This window comes from Stegastes partitus, unplaced genomic scaffold, assembly GCF_000690725.1.
Source record: "Stegastes partitus isolate 25-593 unplaced genomic scaffold, Stegastes_partitus-1.0.2 Scaffold100, whole genome shotgun sequence".
NCBI classification, from domain to species: Eukaryota; Metazoa; Chordata; class Actinopteri; family Pomacentridae; genus Stegastes; species Stegastes partitus.
In genome coordinates this window covers 611,003-635,398 of record NW_007577831.1, presented here as the reverse complement: position 1 = coordinate 635,398, position 24,396 = coordinate 611,003, and the positions used below count along the sequence as shown (strand labels likewise).

The 24,396-nt window shown below is 39.8% G+C and overlaps 2 protein-coding genes across 4 annotated transcripts in view; both read left to right on the top strand.

Moving 5' to 3' along the window:
* Positions 1-5,618, top strand: part of sned1 (sushi, nidogen and EGF-like domains 1) — a 39,137-nt gene extending 33,519 nt beyond the window's left edge. For both annotated transcript variants that reach the window (XM_008277552.1, XM_008277551.1), the window contains exons 29-32: positions 3,065-3,152; positions 3,276-3,355; positions 3,452-3,479; positions 4,978-5,618. In XM_008277552.1, coding sequence (XP_008275774.1) covers positions 3,065-3,152; positions 3,276-3,355; positions 3,452-3,477 — 194 coding nt within the window. In that variant the 3' untranslated portion in view covers positions 3,478-3,479; positions 4,978-5,618. The remainder of the gene's footprint in view (positions 1-3,064; positions 3,153-3,275; positions 3,356-3,451; positions 3,480-4,977) is intronic.
* Positions 5,619-12,120: 6,502 nt separating this feature from the next.
* ryk (receptor like tyrosine kinase) overlaps positions 12,121-24,396 on the top strand; it is a 51,802-nt gene continuing 39,526 nt past the window's right edge. For both annotated transcript variants that reach the window (XM_008277550.1, XM_008277549.1), the window contains exon 1: positions 12,121-12,773. In XM_008277550.1, coding sequence (XP_008275772.1) covers positions 12,512-12,773 — 262 coding nt within the window. In that variant the 5' untranslated portion in view covers positions 12,121-12,511. The remainder of the gene's footprint in view (positions 12,774-24,396) is intronic.

Below are 24,396 nucleotides of genomic sequence, written 5' to 3'. Positions count from 1 at the left end.
TGACTGAGAATCTACACATCTCTATATACAGTCAGAGGTTGCAATCCATTTAAGACATGTTGATATTTGAGTGACGAAGTGAAAAAAGTTTGACCTGCTGGTGGAGAGGAAAATTCTATGATTCGTGAGGGTTCATCCTCTGGTGAACATGAATGTGTATTCTGGGTGGATTGGAGAGGCTTTCCTCCCACTGCCCAAATTAATGTCAGAAAGCTGAACTGTAAACTCCAAGTAAATACATGCTGGGATCGGTGTAAAACATCTGTCACCCTGAGCAGGATAAATCCTCCGGAAAAACTGATGGATTATTTAATTTCATTTTAGCTGTCATGTGTGTCAGTGCAAAATTCATAGTGTGTATTACTTCTTTCCATCAGTTTAACTACAGGTGTGAGCTAACGGTATACTATATATTTGCATGCTATCATGTAAACTGTCACAGTGAGAGGATCTCGCTATGTTTAGACCTCTGGAGCAGGAAATACGCTCCACTGTCAGTTGACCCCTCTGACATTTATGATTGACTTGGTTAATTTTAGGGCTCGAGGGCATAATTGCACAACATGAACACGCTGTCTCTGAATTCACAAAGGACCATATTATTTACACTGCACCACTTTCCTCCCATTTTACTGTGAGTTAGTGTTACATTTATAACCCAGTGTTTCTTCAGAATTTGCTGTGGGGAAGATTCTGTGTGAGGCAGCAGTATATCATCTACACACAATATGCTTCTTTGTTTTCATTTTTATATTTCCAGTGTCAGATAGGAAACTTGTCAGCCCAGTTGTTAAAGGCTTGCTTGGTTTTGTTGGCATTAAGTTTTTCCACTTGAAAAACATTAAGAGGAGCAAAGTCAGAGTTTGTGCCTAATAATATTCACCACAAATTTAAATATTCCTAATGAAGATAGTGGGATTCAATTTAGAGAAAGGCCTTATTTCTCCAGCAAGATCAAATCTGTCGACAGTCCAAATTCCAGAATATGTGAATCACTGGTTGTTCCCTCATTTATTTCTAAGACATACCGTGCAGTTGCAGCTCAGACCACCAGTTTGCAAGTGTATCCATGACAGGATGTAGATGTGAGTTTGCCAGCTGCCTGGAGGAAAAATCTCTTGGCCATTAATACTGAATTAATGAGTCGTACAGCCAGTAGGAATGTATTATCGGCACTGTCCAAAGCCGTACTGAAGTTAATAGACATGAAAACATGTTAATATATGCAATCCTATAACATCATACACAGCCTGACTGTAGAAGCATGACTTAAATGTAATTTCTCCTCTCCTCTATAGAAAGCATTAAACTGCTTGTGTGACTTTTTCTCAATTCAGAAGTCAGCAAGGTGTCTAGAACGTCCTGTAAAAGCAACCTGACGAGAGTTTTTAACAACTTCCATCAGTCTCACTGAAGGCCTGGTGGCATTGTATCTGTTGCAGCAAGTGGTTTAATCCAGAAGGCATCCAGATGTTTTATAACGTTACCAGTACAGTCATGTGATGAAAAACTATAGGGCCAAAGAAAATAATCAGAGCGATTAGAGAAGTTGTATTGTGTGCTTTGAACCTGATTAGTGTTTGTGCATCATCATAACAGGCTGACAGCTGATCTCTTTTAGGTGTGTTGTATAGTTTGGCTGTGATATAAATCGGTGGGATGTCTGGGATTGTATTGTTTTTAAAACTATGACTCACAGTATAGTAGTTATAATAAGAGAAGTCACAACACCCGTCTGGAAAGAATTTTACATACAGACTGGAAACAAATGAGGAGATCCGGTGGCTCTGTTGTACTGTAGGAGGTATTTTGCTGCTCGGTTTAGTCCACTTGTTCCTTTAGAAAAAAAAAAGGTCACTACAAATCAACACAAAGTTGTTCTGAATGATCATTTTATCCTGTGATGAACCATTTCTATCCTGATGGAAGTGGTCTCTTCCAGGATGACAGTGTTTTCACTGGGCGCTGAATAGTTTTATGTGTATGAAAATTGTATCGATTACATGGTTTGGCCTTCACAGTCACCAGATCTCAAACCTATGAGAGATTCTGGTGTTCTCTTCACCTCCATCATCAAAACACCAGCAGAGTTCAGACACTTGGAGAATGAATACCAAGGAGCAGGGAAGCTGATCTGGCAGCACGTGGTGTCCAAGTGCCACACTGAGACACTTAATGTTGGTTTTTCATTTAATTTGTATGAAATCTAAGCATTAAAACTATAGGAAGAGATGAAAAGTACCTTTAAAATATGTGTTTTTAGAAACAGCTCTGTAAATATGGTTTTCACAGAAATGTGGGAAACCGCCTAAAACATATCAATATATATATACACACACACTTATTTACTACCAATAGAAAATAATTTGTCTTGCTAATCATTACATTACTTTGGTGTTACACAGAACCGCCTAAGACGCATTCACACTGTTTAGAGTTAATAATACGATGTTTCACCAAACATATGTTCACAAATCAGCACACATCACCACTTATACACTCTTCAGTGAAGTATTACTACATAGTGAACAGCACATTGGTGAAAACCAGCTCAAAGAGCATTTTACAGAAAATTGCTGGGGGAACAAGGCTTAGTTGCATGTCTAGGAGATTAAAGGTGGCCCTGGCAGAAAAGTAAGTAGTAACTGTAACTGACTGTAACTGTAATGTGATTACTGGATTAAGGAACACTAATGCGTTACCTCCCAACACTGAAAGCTACACAGCTGCATCACTCCAACTAGGAAAACATTTTATCACATCCAGCCTGAACTTCCTCCTCCAAACACAGAGTGGAAATATGAGTTTTCCTTCACTAATAAATGTATGTTGATGAAGTTCCGTACGAGGAGACACTCGGCGTTCCCTCACCCCTCTTGAATCTTGTTCTTCACCCAAACATCCAGCGTCAGATTGTTTAAACATTCCTTTCCTAAAACCATCCATCAGCCAGAGAGCAGGCCCCAGCTACATCCCACATGACTCCTAAACCATCCAGCAGACTTTCCTTCACTGACAATCCTTACAACACCCATACCCCATGTTGTATTTCTGCTGTTTGCAGTGTGCCAGCGAGTGCCGCACCCGTGCACCCGTCTCTACTCTGAAACCAAGAGTGTGCCAGTCTGGGAGGGTGGAGTTTGCCACTACCTGTAAGTCAGGCTCAGATCTCCAGCTCTGGCCTCGCATGCTTATACTAATTACAATTAATGTGATGTTTATAGTTACGTGCAACCTAATGGATCAAATGAAAGAACGCATTTTCTTCTCTGCAGGTACAAACGGACCTATAAAGTACAGCAGGATGTGTGTTATCGAGAGATTTGTGAGCCGACGCTTTCCAAGAAAAGTCAGAGTGAGTTCAACAATTTGTCTGCACACTAATTACGTTCTTATAATTGAATATGCCAATGCAGTTCTACTCACACAGTGATGTTAACTCTCTCAACAGACAGAAGAACAAGCAGACAGCAATAAAGGTTTGTTTTCTTTAGCAAAAATAAACATAATCATATTTTTTTGTGTTGAAATTTTTAATTTAATCCAACAAAGGTAAATCTAAATTGTTCACACGCATGCTGAACTTTGATTTATTGTGATGTTTTCTATTTAGCCAATAGGTTTATTCTGGAGTAAAATTACATAAACAAGTAACAAAACATATCAAGACATTGCTTCAGGAATGTTAATGATAGATTTTAACTGTTTTTATGTTGTTGGTTTTTTGTGTTTTAAAAAAAAAAAAAAAAAAGATTTTTGCTAAAAATGCCCTTGAAATTGTTACCAGTATTTTAGAAAAGGCAGTGTGTATATCCCTCCAAATGGTCCTGGTCATTTCTACAATGTTCTAAAGCATTTTAATGCACTGTAAGCTAAGAACAGCGGATGCAGTAGTTCAGTTACTAATAAAATACAACTCTTGATTAAAACCAAAGAACTTAGTGAGGTTGATATCAGGATCCATCATTTATGTATTGTGGAGGCTCCTAAGACGGGGACAGAATAAAAAGCCATTTCTAAGGGGTTTTTTTTAACATCAGTGGCAAAGCGTCATTAAATGTACAAGGAGTTCCACACTGTGACGAATCTCATAGGACATGGTAGGAAGGGGAAAGTGACCCCCTACACAGGAGAACGGTAGAGGCCAAGAAAAATCCAAGAATCATTATTAAGACCACCCAGATGAATTCAAGCAGTTCTGATACCACCAGACACTTTAGTAGAGACTAAATGAGGCTGGTCTCTGTGGATGCAGACCAAGAACTCCACATTCCTCATCCAGCCTTTGCAAAAGCTCACTTGGGCGAAGAAGAAAACTGTTGGTCATCAGTTCTGTAGTCAGATCAGATTAAAAATGACATCATTTGGACAAAGGGACATGACTTTAGTTTAGTGAAAGAAACAAGAGCCATTGAACCCCAAAAACACCAACCTTTCGATCCAGCATGTTGTTGTGAAAGTAATGGTTTGGAGGGGTTTTCCAGCTGATGGGTCGGGTAACCTTGTCAAAGCAAAGGGCATCATAAGAGAAGAGGACAATCAGATTCAGGAGGAAATCATCAGTCTGCAGAAACACTTAGCCTTGTGCAGAATGGGACATTCCAACAAGACAGTGATCTGAAACATATAGAGGTCAAGAAATGGTGAACAGAAAACAATATGGACATTGGTGAGCGCAGCATCCAACTTCTAAGAAATCCAAATTCCCAGTGGAGAAACGCAGAAAGCTTGTTAGAATTGATCAGAACTGTTTAAATTGCTGTATCATTTCCAACACAATGTCTTTCTGTGTTTGGTCGCTTGTTTGTGTCATTTCCAACCAGAAGAAACTTATTGGTCAAACAAGAATTCACTATAAATTAAAATTTGGCACAAGTATAATTAATGTAGGCCTTAAGTGTCTATGATCTGCAGTATATAACAAACATTTTGACTTTTGTCCTGGAAACAAACTGTTTCTTTTTTTCTTTCTTCTAGAGCACTTGGGTACTGAAGAAAGGACCCCCATCACTGTCATGTGAAAAACCTCCTAACTTCAATTTTGGTGTTTATAGTCTACTTGAAGTAACTGATTCTGGTCATTTTCTTGTGCCTGTCAGAGCCCACTGTAACATTTCATCCATCTGAAAAATGAGGCTTCATCCTGAGAGCTGCACGAAAGCACAATCAATCAGATAAAAAAATGGCCCCACATCATTTATCGTTTTCAATATTTGATGACTGATCTTTCACTCAAACACATACATTATGCAAATACACAATTAGCAGTCGACTGCGCTGCATCACAGACCTTATGTACCTAATGTCCACGTCCCCACTGACACATCAGGAGAGGTTTGCATTTGTGACTCAGCTGCAGGTTTGTCCCTCAGGGAAATAACCGTAGAGTGTTTCGATCATTTCCTAACGCCGGCCCCACGATCACCTCACAAAGACAATGGGAAATGTACATTTTCACTACACGCCCACAAATTCATCTTTTCCTCTGACACAGTGTTTTCTGTGTGAAATATCATTTTCTCTGTGTCTTAGCTGGCGTCGCTGCTCGCTACTCTGTAAATAGTGTTTATAGGCCATTTTGTAGGTGAATATTTTAATAATAAAAATGTTAAAATGTTGTGGTTTTCTGCTGTCGGTTTGTTCGTATGACACTTCTTGCCATCATTTGATGCGTTATATTGAATATATCATTAGTTCCTTCAGAAACTGTTGTCAGTTATCCAGTTGGCCTGAGGGTGGAAAAATCAGCATTTTAACAACAGGTGGCAAGCAATACCTAGATTTTCAAACAGTTATTATTTAGAAGCAGTCATTTTCTTGACATGTGAGGTGTAAATTACTTCATACACTACAATGTGTGCTGACTTTACACTTGATTATTGGGTAATTGAAGCACACAGTGGAGGGCAAAGACAGAAAACTGAACATTATTGACTCAAATGATAACTGTAAAGATGTCCTCTAGTTTAAAAAAAAACAAAACACTTTTTTTAAAATTCATGTTAACATGTATATACAGTGTTTTTATGATGCTAGAAGACACATATTAACCAAAATAAACAGCCAACACCATGGCTGAGCATTTCCACCTTGAAACTGCAGTGTAGTATTGACACTCTTGAAACACAAATTCACCTTTCCAAAATTTCATATGTAACAAACCTAAAGAACTAATCCTGTCAGCTTGCAGGGTGGGACTTTCTGCTTCATTGTTCTCCTTCAGAGCCAGATCAAATGATGTAATATTAGAAAATTCACAAGCTACTCAGCGGATAAACTATATAAAGTAGTTAAATCAACTTTAGCAACTCCAATATTAAAGTGACGTTAATACTTCACTAATTATAATTCAGTAATATGCATTTTTCTAAAATAGATGCCACTCAGTTTAATGAGAACCCTTACTATGGTTCTCAAAGTATTTATGGTCATGATACTTTTGTACTTTTAATGAAGTATACATTTCAATACATATCTAGTTCTACACTGAGTTATTGGTACTTTGTCTAGAGTAAAATATCTGAGTATTTCTTTCACAGCTGGTTTTCTGCCTAAATGTTGGGGGGATTCATGTTTGTACTATCTGTGTCTGTAACTGTTATTACCATCACATTATATCCATAATATTTTCTCCATGTAAGTGAACCATGGAGGAATTTAATAAAAACATTGTGGGTAACAATGATGTAAAACACAGTGATGTTCTAGAATCACTGAGAGTCCTCAAAATACTTCAGTCCTTCAGATCCCTTCACCTAAAACGACGCTACAGACATCTTTCTGTTGCCGTTTTCAACGCCTTTTTACAATTGCTTTGAATTTTGAGTTTCAAACAAAATCAAGAAACATGTCAGGTAAGCTGAAAATTTTAAACAGTGAAGTACTGAAAACTCTTGCATTATGGTTGCAAACAAACCTCAAATGCATATTGTTGGGGAAAGAAAGGTTTGGATCTTTTAAATTAAAAATAATGTTGCATTTTTCTTATTGAAACAAACAGTGAATTTTGCAATTTCAGAAAAAATATAACAGGGCATCATTTTTGAATCTTTAAAATGTAAATCAGATAGAGTAGAGCTCTCAGGCTGTCCATCTTATCTGAGTGAATCTGGAAAACAAAGTCTTACATACTCAGATTATTCGGTCAAAATAAATAATTGATAAAATAAATAATTAATTAGGCATTGATTTGAATCATAAATTAATTTAAACAGGGATTACCTCTGACAATTTAAAGTGAATCATGTGTTTTTACTTCTGTCCCTCTCAAACACACATATGAAGTTTTCCCAATACAGTACATTCACTCAAGTAATGTACTTTAGTTACATTTGTATTATGAGTTATAAATTCTGGACATTTGTATCTGTAAAATTTAAGATTGATATTTTAAGAATTTTCCTAAATAATTTGTTGTCTTCAAATATTGCTTTATGATTTGTTTATAAGAAGACGTGGAGACTGCAGGTATCTATCTATCTATCTATCTATCTATCTATCTATCTATCTATCTATCTATCTATCTATCTATCTATCTATCAAGTAGGCACCAATTCAGAGAGTGCAGGCCTCTGTGTTTCTCGAGTCCTTGGTGGAAGCAAGTGCATCAGGCAGCATGTCGCACCAGTGCAGAACAGGAGGAGCTGTTCAGCTTCCTGGACCTCCTGCAGAACATGCTGCTGGTGGACCAGTATGCTCATCCATGCGTCAGGGCGTACCATCCCCTGGGAGGACTTGGAGCTCGATGTGGAACGTCACCTCACTGGCGGGGAAGGAGCCTGAGCTGGTGCAGGAGGTGGAGTGTTGCCGGCTAGATATAGTCTGGCTCACCTCCACGCATAGCAAGGGCTCCGGAACCAAACTCTTGCAGAGGGGTTGGACTCTCCTTTTCCGGAGTTGCCCAGGGTGAGAGGCGCCACGCGGGTGTGGGGATACTCACAAGCCCCCGGCTGAGAGCCGCCTTGTTGGAGTTTTCCCCGGAGAACGAGAGAGTCGCCTCTCTGCGTGTTGCAGAGGGGAAAATGCTGACTATCGTTTGTGCCTATGCACCGAATGGCCGTTAAGACTGTCCGGCCTTCTTGGAGTCTCTGGGCAGTGTCCTGGAAAGGGTGCCTGGGGACTCCATAGTTCTCCTGGGGGACTTAAATGCTCACATGGGCAATGAAACCTGGAGGAGTGTGACTGTGAGGAACGGCCCGCCCAATCTGAACCCGAGCGGTGTTTCATTATTAGACTTCTAGCTAGTCATAGACTGGCCATAATGAACACCATGTTCAAACATAAGGTTGCTCATAAGTGTACCTGGTAGCAGAGTACCTTAGGCCAAAGGTCGATGATCGACTTCGTAGTTGTATCCTCATACCTGCAGCTGAATGTTTTGGACACTCAGGTGAAGAGAGGAGCAGAGCTGTCAACTGATCACCACCTGGTGGTGAGTTGGATCTGATGGTGGGGAAGGCTGCTGGACAGACCTGGGAAACCCAAACATGTAGTGAGGGTGAACTGGGAACGTCTGGCGGAGGCCCCTGTCCATGAGGTTTTCAATTCCCACCTCTGGAAGAGTTTCTCCTGCATCTCGGGGGAGGTTGGGGACAGTGAGTCGGAGTGGGCCGTGTTCAAAGCGTCCATTGCAGAAGCGGCCATTAAGAGCTGTGGCCAGAAGGTCACTGGTGCCTGTCGTGGCAGCAACACCAAAGCTGTCAGGCTGAAGAAGGAGACTTTTCAGGCCTGGTTGGCTCGGGGGTCTCCTGATACAGCAGAGAGGTACCAGTTGGCCGAGATGGCAGAGCCTGAATACTTGGGGCTTTCTGGGTCCATATCCGTGGCAGAGGTTGCCGAGGTAGCTAAGAAGCTCCTCGGTGGCAAGGTGCCAGGTGTGGACAAGATTCGCCCCAGGATACTTAAGGCTCTGGACATTGTTGGACTGTCATGGCTGACACGTCTCTTTAGGGTCATGTGGGTATCAGGTACGGGGTCTCTGGAGTGGCAGACCGAGGTGGTAGTTCCCATTTTCAAAAAGGGGGACTGGAGAGTTGCTTCCCCAAGCGAGGGAGTATCTTGGCATCTTGTTCACGAGAGATGGGAAAATGGAACGCAAGGTGGACAGGCAGCTTGGTGCAGTGTCAGCAGTAATGCGGGCACTGTACTGGACCGTTGTGGTGAAGAGGGTGCTGAGTAACAAGGCGAGGCTCTCGATTTATCAGTACATCTACGTTCCAACCCTCGCCTATGGTCACAAGCTCTGGGTCGTGACCCAAAGAACAAGATCGCGGATACAAGTGGCCAAAATGAGCTTCCTCCAGGGTGATTGGGCTCAGCCTTATAGATAGGGTGAGAAGCTCGGACATCCGGAGGGAGCTCGGAGTAGAGCCGCTGCTCCTTCGCGTCGAAAGGAGTGAGTTTGAGGTGTTTTGGATATCTGATTTGGATGCCTCCAGGGAGCCTTCCTCTGGAGGTTGTCTGAACATGTCCACCTGGGAGGAGACCCTAGGGAAGACCCAGAACCCGCTGGAGGGATTATATTTCTCAGCTAGCCTGGGAACGCCTCAGGATTTCATTTTCCTTTATTTAACCAGGTGGGTTAATTGAGAACAAATTCTCATTTACAATAACGACCTGGCCAAGAGGCAGCACAGAACAGAGAATAGAATAAAAAGAATACAGCCATAAAAAAGATACACAAACAAAGTATAACAATGAAAGGTTTGAAGATAAAATACACTAAAAGCAGGTACAGGACTCAGTAAGTAGTGGCTTCACTATATTTTTAAAAGATGATAAAGGTATGAAAAAGCTGAGTTTGAGTGTTTTTTGTAACTGGTTCCAGTCGAGAGCTGCAGAAATCTGAAATGAAGTGTGAAGGGGGCACCAGTGACAAAATTTCTCTGGAACACAAAATACATGCTGCGTTTAAAGAAATCAAATTTCTCCATATGATCAAATATAATTTATCGTAAATATGTAATCTTACTGGAACTATACCAAGAAGAGCTAGCATAGCCATGTTTTTGCTCACCTACTTAGAAGGTATCACTACACCAATAAACCCTTCAGCTACCTGTTTGTAGCTATTTTTACTTGTATCGCGGTGTTTGTTGAATTTAGTTTGGCATTTACCACAATAGGGCTGCAAGGTGGCGCAGTTGGTAGCACTGTTGCCTCGCAGCAAGAAGGTTGCCGGTTCACGTCCCGGTGGGGACACCCGGAATCTTTCTGCGTGGAGTTTGCATGTTCTCCCTGTGCAGCGTGGGTTCTCTCCGGGTTCTCCGGCTTCCTCCCACACACACAGTCCAAAAACATGTTGAGGTTAATTGGTGATTCTAAATTGTCCGTAGGTGTGAATGTGAGTGTGCTTGGTTGTCTGTCTCTAGGTGTGGCCCTGCGATGGACTGGCGACCTGTCCAGGGTGTCCCCTGCCTTCGCCCTAAGTCGGCTGGGATAGGCTCCAGCCCCCCCGCGACCCTAATGAGGATTAAGCGGTGTATAGAAAATGGATGGATGGATTTACCACAATAATCCCCCAGTATCTGATTGACACACTGGGCCTAAGCGCTCTGCTTGGATTTTCTCACAGACAGGCTTCAGTTAATACGAGTAGGAAATAACACATCAACCACTGTTTCACTGAGCACTGGTTCTCCACAAGGATGTGTCCTGAGCCCCTTGATGACACACAACTGTTGTGCAAAGTTTAATACAAACCGCATCATAAAGTATGCAGAAGACAAAACAGTGGTGGGTCTCATAAGGCACATAGACAGGTGGTGAAACTTTTTGCAGACTGGTGCAGTCAAAAAAATCTGATCCTTAATGTTGTAAAAAAATAAAATTGTTGAGGGTGATTGACTTCAGGAGAAATCAGCCAGTGCACACCCCAATCCACATCAACTGCACTGCTGTGGAGTTTGTTAAGATCACATAGTTCCAAGGGGTTTGTGTAGCAGTCAACCTAACGTGGTCCCTGCAGACCTACTCTCTTAATAGAAGGGCCCACCAGTGCCTACATTTCTCACGGTGGATGAAGAGGGAACATCTCAGTCCACCAGTCCTCACCACTTTCAATAGAGGCACCATAGAGAGTGTTTTGACCAGCAGCGTCTCTGTCTGGTATGAAAACTGCAACACCTCAGATCAAAAGGCCTTGAGGAGAGTGGTGAGATCAGCTGAGAGAACTACTGGAGGCACACTGCTACCTATGGAGGAATTGGCCGATAAATGCTGCCTGTCCAAAGCTACCAACATCTCCACCCCTGTCCTCAGCCGTTTGCCCTCCTGCCCTTTGGAAATAGATACCATAATCTGCGTAGCAGAACTGTCTGACTAGCCAACTGCCATCACACTGATAAATAAAATGATGCACCACTGCTGACTATGTGGGCACTCTGAGACTCATTCCCCCTACAGCCTCTGACCTGAGCAGTTCTGTGCTGTGCAATGTTTCATGGATTTTATGTGCAGTACTTGTGGTGTAAGTTATTTATTCTATTTTAATCATTTTTACTCACACAGTTCAGTTTTTTTCTTACCTGTTTTGCAATGTTTTCTAAATTGCAATTTAGATGGTTTAAAATTTTGTTCTGCTTTGCATCTTTTGATGTGCAGCCGGAATGACAATAAAATTATTCTTGACTCTTGTACAGCTGTGTATGTGACAAATAGGACATTTTGTGTTTGAAATGGAGTTTTTATTCTATTTAATTATTCTTCATTTTGTCTCCGATATATTATTGTAAGGGGGTATTTTTTTGTATTGTATCACTTATTTAGACAATCATATATATGAATCAGTATTTCAATAACAACCCTGGATAACTTTTTAGAGGGCAAAGAACCACTTTTTTGGTTTAATGCCTGTTATCTCAGTTAGTTCTTTTAGCTTTCTTTACTCTGTACCACCTTAACAGGACTCTACAAGCTGCAGCTGCATTTTAAGGTAGACTTCAGTATTCATTTTAGGTTAGGTTCATTTATATCGCGCCAATTCACAGCATTAGTCGTCTGAAGGCACCACCGTATGGGATCCTCCTGTAGTGGAGACATTTCCGACGGCACCTGAAGGCACCGCGGTGCTCCTGCAGCGGAGCAGCCCCCCCCTGCCCCGACTGGAAACCGAGAGAGTGAAGGAAAAAGACTCGGAGGACGGACCATGGAAGGAGAAAGCTGGATGTAGTAGCTAGTTTGCTACTTTGGGATACTTTTTAAAAACTTGTTTTGTTTTCGCCCGAATAAATCGAAGGGACTGAACGCGGCGGTAACCGGAGGGTCTTTAATACGGATGGAAACGTAAATCCGAACATTCAAACCGTGAACGGCTGTGTGACCGCGGACGGTTAGCACAATCCGACCAAAGTTAGCCCGCTCCGGCTAACTTAGCCTGCTTCTGCTAGCAAAGGAGGAAACAAACAAACAAACAAAAAAACCCACAACAACAGGCTGGTGGAGAAAAAAAGGACTTAAAAGTGACGCTGAAGTAACCAGTAATGTTTCCTCCCGGGATTAACCTGAGATACGGATGAGAAAGAAACTGGCGAGAACAACAGCGAGCCCGACGACCGCTGCCATGGTGGAGTTGATCCGCGGCTCTGGCAGCCCGACACAGTCCCGAGGCTGGCCCCACTCGGTGCTGTGGAGGCTCGGGGGCTTCTTCTTCCTCCTGCTGCTGGAAGGGGCCGGCTGCCTCGCCAACCCCAGCAGTCCCTCAGGCGTCAATAACAACAACAACAGCCCCAGTGTCAACATATACATGAGTGTGGAGGAGGTGAAGAAGCTTTTGGGTAAGGAGGCCTGCACGTACAGACAGCTGTCTACAAACTTTGTGATCAGTCCGTCTGTCTGTGTTGGGATGCAGTTGTTGCTGTGCCCCCTCACGTCTTTACTTTTAATTACGAAACTGCATTCAACTCTGGTTAATAAGTAAATTGGAGGTCATTATAACAACTTACCTATCATGATGAGATTAGTGCAGCAAACAGAATGGATCAGTCATAATTTGGGTCTCCTTGATTCAATGAAGAGCATTAACTTTGATCATATCAGTACCAAAGTACCTATAAAGAACACAGAAATGCAATAAATAGACTACGTTGTTAACTTGGATTACAAATCCTATGGTGAGTCCACAGAAATGTGAATCTGAGTTGAAATTAAGTAGTCCTAAGATTCATGAGAGTCATGCAAGGTTTTAAGTTTCAAGGCACTGTTTAATCTGAAGAAAAGTCTTCCTCGCTGTTGAAAGTAGTACATTTGTCTACAGTAAACAATGAAACTGTAGCTTTTACCCTGGATATGTGTCTCAAGACAGAATATCTGGACATATATGTATATTAGGGCTGCAACTTTGAATAGAAACCAATTACAAAAGCGCTAGATTAACTTGGTTTACAAAACAGTAATGCTCAGTTTCCCCACTTCTTCTAGCAGCCCATAGTTACCAACAGCTGATGGTGACATTCAGATGTTTTGGATAGTTTAGTAACACTCATACCTGCTGAGACAGTGAGCTGTAGCTGAAAGCTCTGGATAAAGCTATTAAATGGATATCGAGTAAAGTTTTTATTGTCATTTAAAGTGTGGTCTCCAAGCTTAATGTCAAATCTGCGTTATTTAATCTACCAATTAGAAAATCATCCATGAAGTCTTAGTCAGTCGTCTTGCATTGTTATATATATTGTCACTAGTGCTTCAACAAGCAAATCATTTTCATTTTTTGGCTAATCTGTTGATTATTTTCTCCAAAAACAGATAGTTGGTCTACAAAATGTAAAAAAACGTAAAAAAAATGTTGATCAATTTTTCCCTAAGTGGACGATAACGTCATGAAAAGCCTTGTTTTCTCCACAACTAAAAATGTTCAGTTTACTGTCATGGTGGAGTAAAGAAAATATTCATATCTAGGATGCAGGAATCAAACAATTTAAGCTTTTTCTTGAAAAAAAAAAAATTCAAACCAAGTCGTTAATGATCAAGATAGTTTAATTAATTAGATTGTTGACACCTAAGAGATTATTCTTTGCAGCTCTATTTTGGAAAAGGAACGGTTAGATCCGAAAAAAAAAGTCATCACTTTTAAAAGTGAAGTTAAAAGAAAGTACATTTGTGTAGGATGATGTCTGTAACTGCTGAAGAACTATAACAATGATAATATAGTAATATTGAACAATGACATAACAGAAGAAAGTAACTGTAGTTATTCCCCTGGATATCTGTATCAAAATTGAATACTAGACAAAAAATGCACATATGTGTATAGGGTTGTAGTTAACTATTATTTTCATTGCTCATTTATCTGTTGATCATTTTATCGTGTAATCTCCTAGTTGTTTGGTCTATAGAAGGCAGAAAATGGTGTAAATGTTAATCAGTGTTTCCCAAAGCCCAAGATGACATCCTCAAATGTCTTGTTTTGTCCACAACCCGAAGATACTCAGTTTGCTGTGACAGAGGAGAAATGAAACCAGAAAATGTTGAAGAAGTTGGAATCAGAGAATTGAAACTTTGTTTTCAGATTTTTAGGTTAATCAATCACCAAAGTCAGTGCTTTATTTAGTTTGTGACACCCAGTTGATTACCTTTTGTCGACCTAACTGTAAGTTATAGTTTGTCAATTGTACTTCTAATGTTGTGTTTACAGACCTAAATGTCATTTAAACCATCTAATGATGTGGAAACTTAGAAGGGGAGAAAATCATGATTAATGAGGGCAGCAATGTGTCTTTTAGGGCCTGTTCAATACTAGTTTATATGTAGTACTTTTTTGAAATTCCTCAAACTGATTAATTGATTATCAAAATAGTTTGTGATAAATTAAAGATAGATTTGAACCGTGGGTCTGTTGGCCCCTCCACATTCTGAAGTTCTGAAGTGCCCTTGGGCAAGACATTGAACCTCAAGTTCCTCCCAATGGCAGGCAAACAGCTTGCATGACATTTGTGTGAGAGTGTGTGTGAATGGGAAACACATTGTAAACGGCTTTGTAGAATCGAGCCAAGTTAAAAAGCAATATAAGAGTGCAAACCATTTACTATTTAGCTCTAATGGGTGGTAATGCAGACTTTGAAGACCTCCTACTTGGGGACCAGTATACTTGTAAGGGAAATCAGGAATGACTGTTGCTAGCAGATTGAAATCAGTGCACCCTAAATATACCCTTTAAAGTAAATATTGTTTCACTATTAAACTATTTTACCCATATAGAGTGGAGAAAGAAAAATATTAATGCGCAACAAACATACAAGTTTTTATTGTCCATTCATTTAAATTGTGAGTCAAAGTTTAGAACACTGTTATTGTAGGACCTGTTCTGACCATCTGGTTTAAAATCAAAGCAAACTTTAGGTCTCCACATGAATCTGCAGTGAGATTCCCCTACAGTCTATCTGCAATAGGAGGTTGATGCCAGTCTCGATCCCTCCAACATGTTTAATTCCTACAGTTGCCGCTGCATCATGGAAGTTTCTGTCCACACATACTTTTAGCTGCACACACGTAGTTGTCAAACATTAAGAGATTTCTCCATGCGACCAGATGAGGTTTCAGGCAGACCGCAAGAGAGGCCCTGGTCTAGCAACAGAAGATTAACTATAGCGTGATGGAGAACACGAGGAACCAAAAGGGACAGAGTCAGCCTACGGTCTAACACCAGTCAGATTATAGAGAGGAGAAGGAGAGCAGGAATGTTTTTTAAACAACACAACAAGCAATTCTATGGTGCTCTTGTCAAAATATGTTTACTCATTTTAAAGTAAGGGCTGCAAGGTGGCACAGTTGGTAGCACTGTTGCCTCGCAGCAAGAAGGTTGCCGGTTCGCGTCCCGGTGCATGGAGTTTGCATGTTCTCCCCGTGCAGCGTGGGTTCTCTCCGGATTCTCCAGCTTCCTCCCACAAGGTTATGGTTAATTGGTGATTCTAAATTGTTCGTAGGTGTGAATATGGGTGTGCATGGTTGTCTGTCTTTAAGTGTAGCCCTGTGATAGACTGGCGACCTGTCCAGGGTGTCCCCTGCCTTCACCCTGAGTCAGCTGGGATAGGCTCTGCATATGTACGGCATGAGGAAGTTAGCAAACACAACTTCACCTTTAAAAACCTGCACCCAACTGGGAACAGAAACAAAATCATTTTTGCTGACTCCCACAGGATCTCACCTGCTACAAAAATGCTGATGGCACTGCAAGATGATGATGTATTTATTTCAAGTTAATGTGCAAAGTTGCCATATGGGCTTCCTGCCTCCACGAAGACATTAGACACTCACACTTCTACCCCTTCATTAGGCTGTGCAGTGGCATTCGTGTAGTAAATGACTAGTTTCAAAGTGCACTCTCAACACATCTTCACTAAACCCTAAATTAACAACTTCAGGACCAATCCACAGCCTGGTTTAACCTTGGAACCAGAAATATTTGTGAACATTCACAGCCAACGTACCAACACTAACAGTAGCTCAAATGTCACGTGAAAACAGCAAAATTTTGACTATTTTGCAAAACTGTCTGTTTTTCGTGGTGAACAATGTGGCTAAAACACTTGTATGGTCCAAATATGAAGACATAACTTTATACGTCCTCTGCAGCTGCGTCATACAACTGGATGCCACTATCAATCCACTGGACCAAACTTACCTCCCTGCAGCTGACTTTATAGACACTCAACCACAAATATCCCGTTCTAGTTGTGGTTTTAAAACGTATGGTTTAGTCACTTCCTGCTGTCCACTATTCCTGGTGACACATCAGAAAAGCTTTCCCTATGCAATCCAAGGCTGAAAACCCTCAAGGTTATTTTCTAAAGCAAAGGAATATTAAATAACATCTACCGTTGGGCCAGGTGCCAGCAACAGTCGCATATATTTAAGCAAAAGACACACATTGGAGCTGCAGCGATTAACTGTTTAGTAGTCAAGTATTGAATGAATAGGCAACTATTTTTGATGCTTGATTAATCAGTTTGAATATTTTTTCTTTTTAAGAGAAAAGGCAGTTAAGTTTCTAGTTTAAATTTGATTTTTTTTTTTAATCCATTTTTTCTTCTTCTCTGTGATACTAAACAAAGTATATCTCTGGGTTGTGGACAAAAGAAGACATTTGTCATCTTTGGGAAACACTGATAAATGTTTTTTCACTATTTTCTCATATTTTATAGACTTAACAACTACTCAGTGAATTAGGAAAAAAATCAGCAGATTATTCAACAGTGAGAACTTTCTAACTTGTTGATTTACAACATCCAGGCTTTATGTCTTCCTCACAACAGTTCACCTGCATTGTACAATAATATAATATTTATAATTAGTTTAAACCGCTCATATTCCCGGTGCCAGCTTGTAAGAATAGCACTATTTAAATGTTAAGTCGCACATGTCCCTAGCGTAAATTGTTAGTGTAGTGTTTTAATCTTAGTATGCCCAACTTTGTAGCCACACAACCATCTTAAAGATGCAAATAAGGGACACCAATAGACTTTTTCCATGTAAGGCTTTGTGACAGTAACAAAACCAGAGGTGTAAATAATAAATTAATGATGACTGGATTCTGTTTAGCTTTTAAGGGTCCTGGTCTTGTGCATGCTGGATCACTGTCACTCTGTCATGGCTCACTTTAGGAAATCAGAGCCATTGTTAATGTTATAAATAACACCTGTGCTTTTTTAACTGTGACAAGTGTTTCACGTGAGTGAGAAAAGCTTTTAGCAGGATCCTCAAACTGCCACGACAGCAACATGGACTGGAGCCGTTATCAAGCCATGTTGGGCTGAATGATTCAGTCAACTTACCCTGTACAGTTTTCAAGTTTCAAGAGCCGCAGTTTTAATCAGGCTATAGGACATGCCATTGTCAATGTCTTGAGGTGAACCAATTATTTATTGACTGCTATTTTAACAAGAAAATGTCAGTCAGGTGTTTGAAAAGAGGTGGGAGTTGGTCTTTTTACTTTTTCCAAAAGACAAATTGTGAGTCTTCATTTAGATAAACAAAATAGCAGATTTTCCCACATCACATGCAACCGCTGTCACTAAAATAGATCTAGTGATTGTTTCAAGCACAACGTAAAAACTCTTATTCGCTACCTGCAGTAATTTGTGAAACAGCTCGGTGGTCAGATATCAATTTTTTTTATTGCAGATGTGACAAACCAGCAGGTTATTACCCTAAATAGAGATTAGTGTAGTTGTTTACAAAACCACATTTTAAGTCATTAGAAAGCGTTTAACTGTTGTTACAGTGCAGATCACATACAGACCAGGGATTTAACAAATAGATAATACAAATATTTAAAGGGATCTTTCTAGCCCAATTTTAAGTCCTATATAGGTTTGTATGGCTACACAATTAATCAAATCTTAATTGTTATCTCCATTTTGGCTGCCATTGACTGACTGGGTGTTTAAAATGCTTCGCTCTTGAAAATCTGTACTAAAAGTAAACTGCCCATGTACACAAAGTCACTTGGTTTCATCTGGAGTAAATCTGACTGGGGAAGATGTTATTTCACTCTTCTCAAATTCATTTTTAGTCACACAACTGTACACGCAGGATCTTTTTAACTAGGTCTTGTTGAAGTCCATTGTAGGAAGTTGTTGTAATGAGTAAAGCAAAGGTAGTGCATTAAGTAGAGTAATGTGACATTTTCAGAAACTGAGACTAGAGACTTCCTGTGCAGTTAGTTTGTACCATGGTCTGCATGTGGGACATTTACAGAACATTGGTAATTTGTAGTATTTATTGATAAGCAGATGTTTACCAAGTGAGGCATTTCGAGGATAGTTGTATTTATATTTTGACTCCAGGAGATACACTGAGTTCAGACAGAGATTATTTTAAGACTTGTTTAGCAGGCAAAGATTAGCAGGACTGTAACACAACATGGAGGCAATGAAAGCAGTGCTCTCTTTATTGTGTCAGAAAAAGTGTTTGCCCCTAAAACAATGAATAGTTGTTCTAAATAGTCATGAATATTGTTTTGGCCACATTCGCGCAGACGTACTGGTTAGTGATGCTTCATTCTAATAGATACATTTATGTGCTTATACAAGTTTTTGTTGCTGACTATCCTCACATTAGAAGGTGATCTTCAGGTAGTTTGTATATTTCATTGTATGGTGATAAAATGTTATTTTCTACGTAGCATTCAGATGTTGTGATAGGAAAATGTAACTCCACCCTGTTGTGTAGTTAGCTGTGGTCTCTCTGCTTTTAAAGCAGATGGACTGTCAGTTGAGGACTGTTTCATTTTAATAACTTTACCAAACCTCCTGACTCTCGAGGGGTTGGTAAGGAACGGGAAAGCATCATGCATGAATTGAAACAGACTTTTTTGTACGCAGTGTGTTAGTCTGTGGATGACAAGCGGATAAGCAGGCAGCATCCCTGATTGTTTTTGCATGTGACTAATGAGTAGTGAACTGTCAGTCTCAAGAAGCCACATGCATTCCTACCCTCAGCTCTCAGATCAGCTCGGTCTCAAGACCTGCATCCTGAGGTTGAATTGTGTTGTGAGCTGTGCAGCTCAAACTCAATTAGCGAAGCTGCACTCAAGACCAAGGATCTGTTATAAATGCCTAAGTCATTGAAAGCTTTTTCTCTTTTCAAAACATTCCAAGTCGTGGTATGGAATGGAATGAAAGTCCATAAAGATTAAAGTACATAGCTAATAAATTAGATCTTTAAGAAATTACATTTACATTAAGTAGGGAAAGGGCTAGGTCTGGTGAAGATGCAACAGAGAGAGGTGAGAGGAAAGACGTGAGAGTCAATTATTAGAGTAAATATTTTGTCATTAACACACCAAAAAAATAAAAAATAACTGAAACAGACCAACACACTTTTCTGAGATCAGAAGGTAATATCTTGAAATTCTTTGTTTTGACTAAAACTCAACGATACAAGTGCACCATTTGGTTCTAAATATCAGTGTTCACAGTGAATTTTTTAAGTGTCCAACAGGTTTTCTGTTTTAAATTCTGCTCAGAAACATACTGAAATCATTGTGACAGTTATTGTTGGCTTGGTTGCCAGAGAGATGCTGCATCACACTGCTCACTAAACACCAGAGCAAACCTCAGACTGCATTTATATGGGCCATGACCCAAACTATGACATTGATTTTACAGCCCTCAATAGCTTTCTTTCTTTCTTCCTCTGTTCCCTGGCATTTTGACTATCCATGTGATCATTTAGAACATGAAGCATAAAGCAAAAATAAGTTTTCTGTGCATTCATTTGCTGTCTTTCATAATAACAACCCCTTTGAAGCTAGTTTTCCACAGCAGAGGCACCAGTGTGCTCAATCCTTCACACATTAAATTGAAGACTTTTTCTTGGTGGAAAGTAAAAGATTGTGTTTTCTAGTCCTTGCTTTCTGTGTTAGTGCAAGGATTTTCCAAGCCAAGCAAAACCATAGCTCCTCAGTTCCCAACCAAAATTAGAATTGTGTAGACAAAATAAGCAGTTTCCCATTAAATTCAGTTTTAGAAAAACTTTTTCTGAATGTGGGAAACATGTTCAGTGCCTGACACTGTATCTCACCTTTTTCTGTCTCATTTTAAATTCACCAAGTGACTGACTATTTCCACAGTATTTTGTGAAAATAAAAATAAAAAATCTGCTTCTTAGCACAACTGAGAAGCCATGAGTGACTCAGCTGAGAACTTCAGTCATGTGACAATAAATTCAAAGAGTTTTCGTTTGAACTTCAGGCTGTGTTTACCCAGAGCAGAGCAGAGACATGTATGGAAATAAAGTAGAATGGTTAAAAGGAGAATAGAACATTTTTGAGAGTTGATACATAAAGTCGTGTGAACACCTGATCTGTAGAAAATGTACAAATGTATTTATTACACTACACAAAGACATTTTTTGTTGTCTCTCTCCATAGAGGTACAGAACTTTATACTTCAGTGAAAAATGTGACAGGAGCAAAAACGCCCAAAAAGTGGTTTGGATTTACTGGGTTAAAATCAGTTTTCCAATGCATTTATTGCTTGAAGGAAGGGAAACTAATTTAGTGCCACCCCAGTTGTTGACTGATTCTAATCAGACAAACTCCACCAGGTACTACATGGCAAAAAAAAAACAAACAAAAAAACACTGATATTTCACTTATCCCTGTATTGTTGCATCCAGTGGGGAATTCTAGCTATGCGGTCAGTTTTTCTACTTGCACTATCAGGCAAGTAGGTCAGAGTCTGGCAACTTCCTCCAGCCTGGCATGCAAAAACAAAAAATAACCAGATCTCGTAAAAATTGTGAGCAAGTGAGTAGAACTGTCCGTGTAGTTTGAAGAGTCCAGCACATGTCAGCTAACCAACCTCCCTCCCCTCCTCCAAAGAGCTGAAAGGCAAAGCCCGGGCTTTGAAAAAGAGCCTATGAACAGTGAGGAGTGATTGGCAGCAGTATTCATTTCCTTCATGCCACTCTCCAAGGATCCTGTGGCTGAATAGGGGAGCCCCTGCTTTCACATCTTTTGTCTAAGAGCCGCTGCACTCACAGGAGGTTCTGTAAAGCATCGACCCATTTTTTAATTGTTGCCTTTGTGTTAAAATCGGACATATGCTGTCATGTTTTTTCCGTTCTTGTATGTTCATTCGGCATCAAATGTCATAAGATTTTAGCTGTTACTTTAATTCTATTTGGACCACTGTCATGCTTGAGTTGCAGTGATTTAATTGTGCTGTTGTGTAGAAATCTTAGAAGCAGTAGATGCTGAAATCCAATATTTGTGAAGCCTTCAAATTTCAGCAGCTTTTTTAAAGCAGGTGATGTGTTGTGCCTGACTGAAAAAACAGAAGCATATTTGACCTTGTGCACACAGCCCCGTCTTTCAAACTGCTCCTTTACCCACAAAGCTGCCAGTGAAAAACAGCATCCGAAAATAGATGAGTAAGGTGGTGTGTATGAGGCCTCCTAAATGACCCTTTAGTCGCCTCATGATGAAATCATTCTGTTACACACAGCTAATCATTTTTTCAGTAAACCATTTGATATTTGTTGAGTAAACGAAGGAGCCTCTTTGAGCAACAAATATGCATCAGTGCGGTGCCTATAATGGGACAGCGGCAGACAGTCTTGCTCAGATTCCTTTTTGCTGCCTTCATCCTTGTCTGCCCTTGGGGCACTTGAAGGAATAAAAGAGGAAAACTGATGTATGGTCTCTTTGAAGAAGTGATTCAAAGAAAACCACAGAGATTGTGACTTAATGTGTTTTTTTTTTTTCCCTTTTAGCTCTAAGATACTTTCAGATGTGACTATTTTCTGCATGTAGTGCTGCTGTTGCAGGCTATCTGTAAAAGCTTAGCTGTCGTCTTTAGTCCGGATGTTTGGCTGAGCATACGTCATGGTAATTTGAGTCTGCATCATTACTGTGTTTTCCTTTTTACTTTACACTTTGATGCTAAAGCTCTGCTGTAGTGGCTGGAAATAGAGACACTTGTAAAAGTGGATTTCTTTTGGGACAAGGCACGGAAGATTACATGTGACTAAACTTTCCTTTGGCAAGAACAATGTGTGGCTGCTAGTGAAAAAGCCTCAGTCGTCAAATTTCAAACAAAATCTGCAAAAGAAAATATGACTTGATACCCCAAAGGAAATCTAGGGCCAAAATGAAGAATTGCGATTTTTTATTTATTTTTTATTTTTTGCCAGTTTTGGTTAACTGGGGTTTCTTTCACTCAGTCATAATGGCTAGTTTTTTTTGTTTTTGTTTTTTCTTTTAATTAAATGATTACAAATTGTGGGAAAATGAATAGATAGATGAATAGATATCTGTCAAATAGAGTAACGCAGACTATTGTTACCTTTTCAATATGTGAATAATAGTCACCCCCACAAAGACTTATTGAGAACGAGGAAGAACTCTGATGGTGGCAATTCTTCAGCTGGGTGTCACTGATCAGATCAGAAGATCAAATGAGGTTATTCAAAAGCACCAATCAAAATGCAGTGTGATGAGATACAAATATGGCATTCATTGGTTTGCTTGCTACTAATATTCCTTGTAAACACTGCATATTGATTTGCACAAAGTTGAGAGTAATGAAACAAAATGGGACATATACTAGACTGAAATGATATCTGGCTTGCCCATAATGCAAACACAACAACCAGTGATGCCCATATGGCCTCTTTATTCATTTTCATAGCTCTACCAATCACTGTATAGACTCAATGGGTCGTAGCATCTTTATCTTTTCTGCATTGCAATAATTTGGGGAAAAGTAACTGTTGTTGAACATTTAGTAGCTCCATCTCCAACATAATCTGCTCTGCTTCAGTGACCATTGTTGTACGTTCATGAAGAAACTCAATACAGTGGCACGGAAGCTTGACCGCTAATTGGCATTTCAGCAAACACAACAACAGACTAACTGTGAGCGTAGGTAGCACACCAGCTGTTGAAATTGGTAACACACTGCATCATGTTAGTGTGGATGGTTATTTATGGATTCAAAGCCAAAATTCAATTTTCTTGAACATCTTTTGTAACATCTAATATGATTTCATTTTCAAATATTTCTGAATGTTTTGTTATTGGGATGCATATTATACAAAAATCAGTATCAGCTAAAAGCTATTTTAGCTCCTATTGAATACTTAAAAAATCCTGCAGTAAGACGTTTTCCAATTAGCAGCATATAAACAATAGAAAAATTGTTTATAATACTATATATTCCAATTATAAGCAGTTGAACGCTGACACTGAAAGACTGAAACACAGCTGTAGTCAAGACTTGCCTTTATGGGAGAAACTATAATGTTGACAAACCTGATAAACTGTAACCAGTTTTTCTCATGTCACATTTTCCCAGTCCTCTGCCCATCAACTTTTTCCCATCAACACTTTTCACAGATATTTCACCATGCTAAATGTATCCTCAAACAACTTGCTGATAGCTGATACTGTTTTTGAGCCATGCTTCATTTATTTTAATAATCGAGTATGTTTTTTTTTTTGCCTCTCAGTCTCTCTTGTTGTCTCCTGTCTGCTCTGCATAAACACTGACTGCAGTTCACCTGAAAAGTTGCTGAATTTTTGTGACATGACTGGTTGCATAAAGTGACATGAAGGGATTTTGATAAAATATTGAAATTTTAGGCCTATTGGATATTTTTCCTAAGGGAACTGTACCTTACACATGATACATTCACTCACTAAGAAACCAAAAAAAACATGCTTTCTGTTATGACAATATCTGGCCCTCTACCTTTTTATTGTTAAACTCGGTAACATGCCTGTGAAACCCACTGGTGGGTTTTGGGTAGTAGTGTGTTATACATGTGTATTGCCATTATTTTTGGTTACTTAGAGTAGGTTGTTATTAAAATTTGAGTTGTGTTGCTCATAATTTGGGATGCAATGCAAGGATGCAATGAAACTGCATTTCTGAACAAGTTCTGCAAAGTGCATGA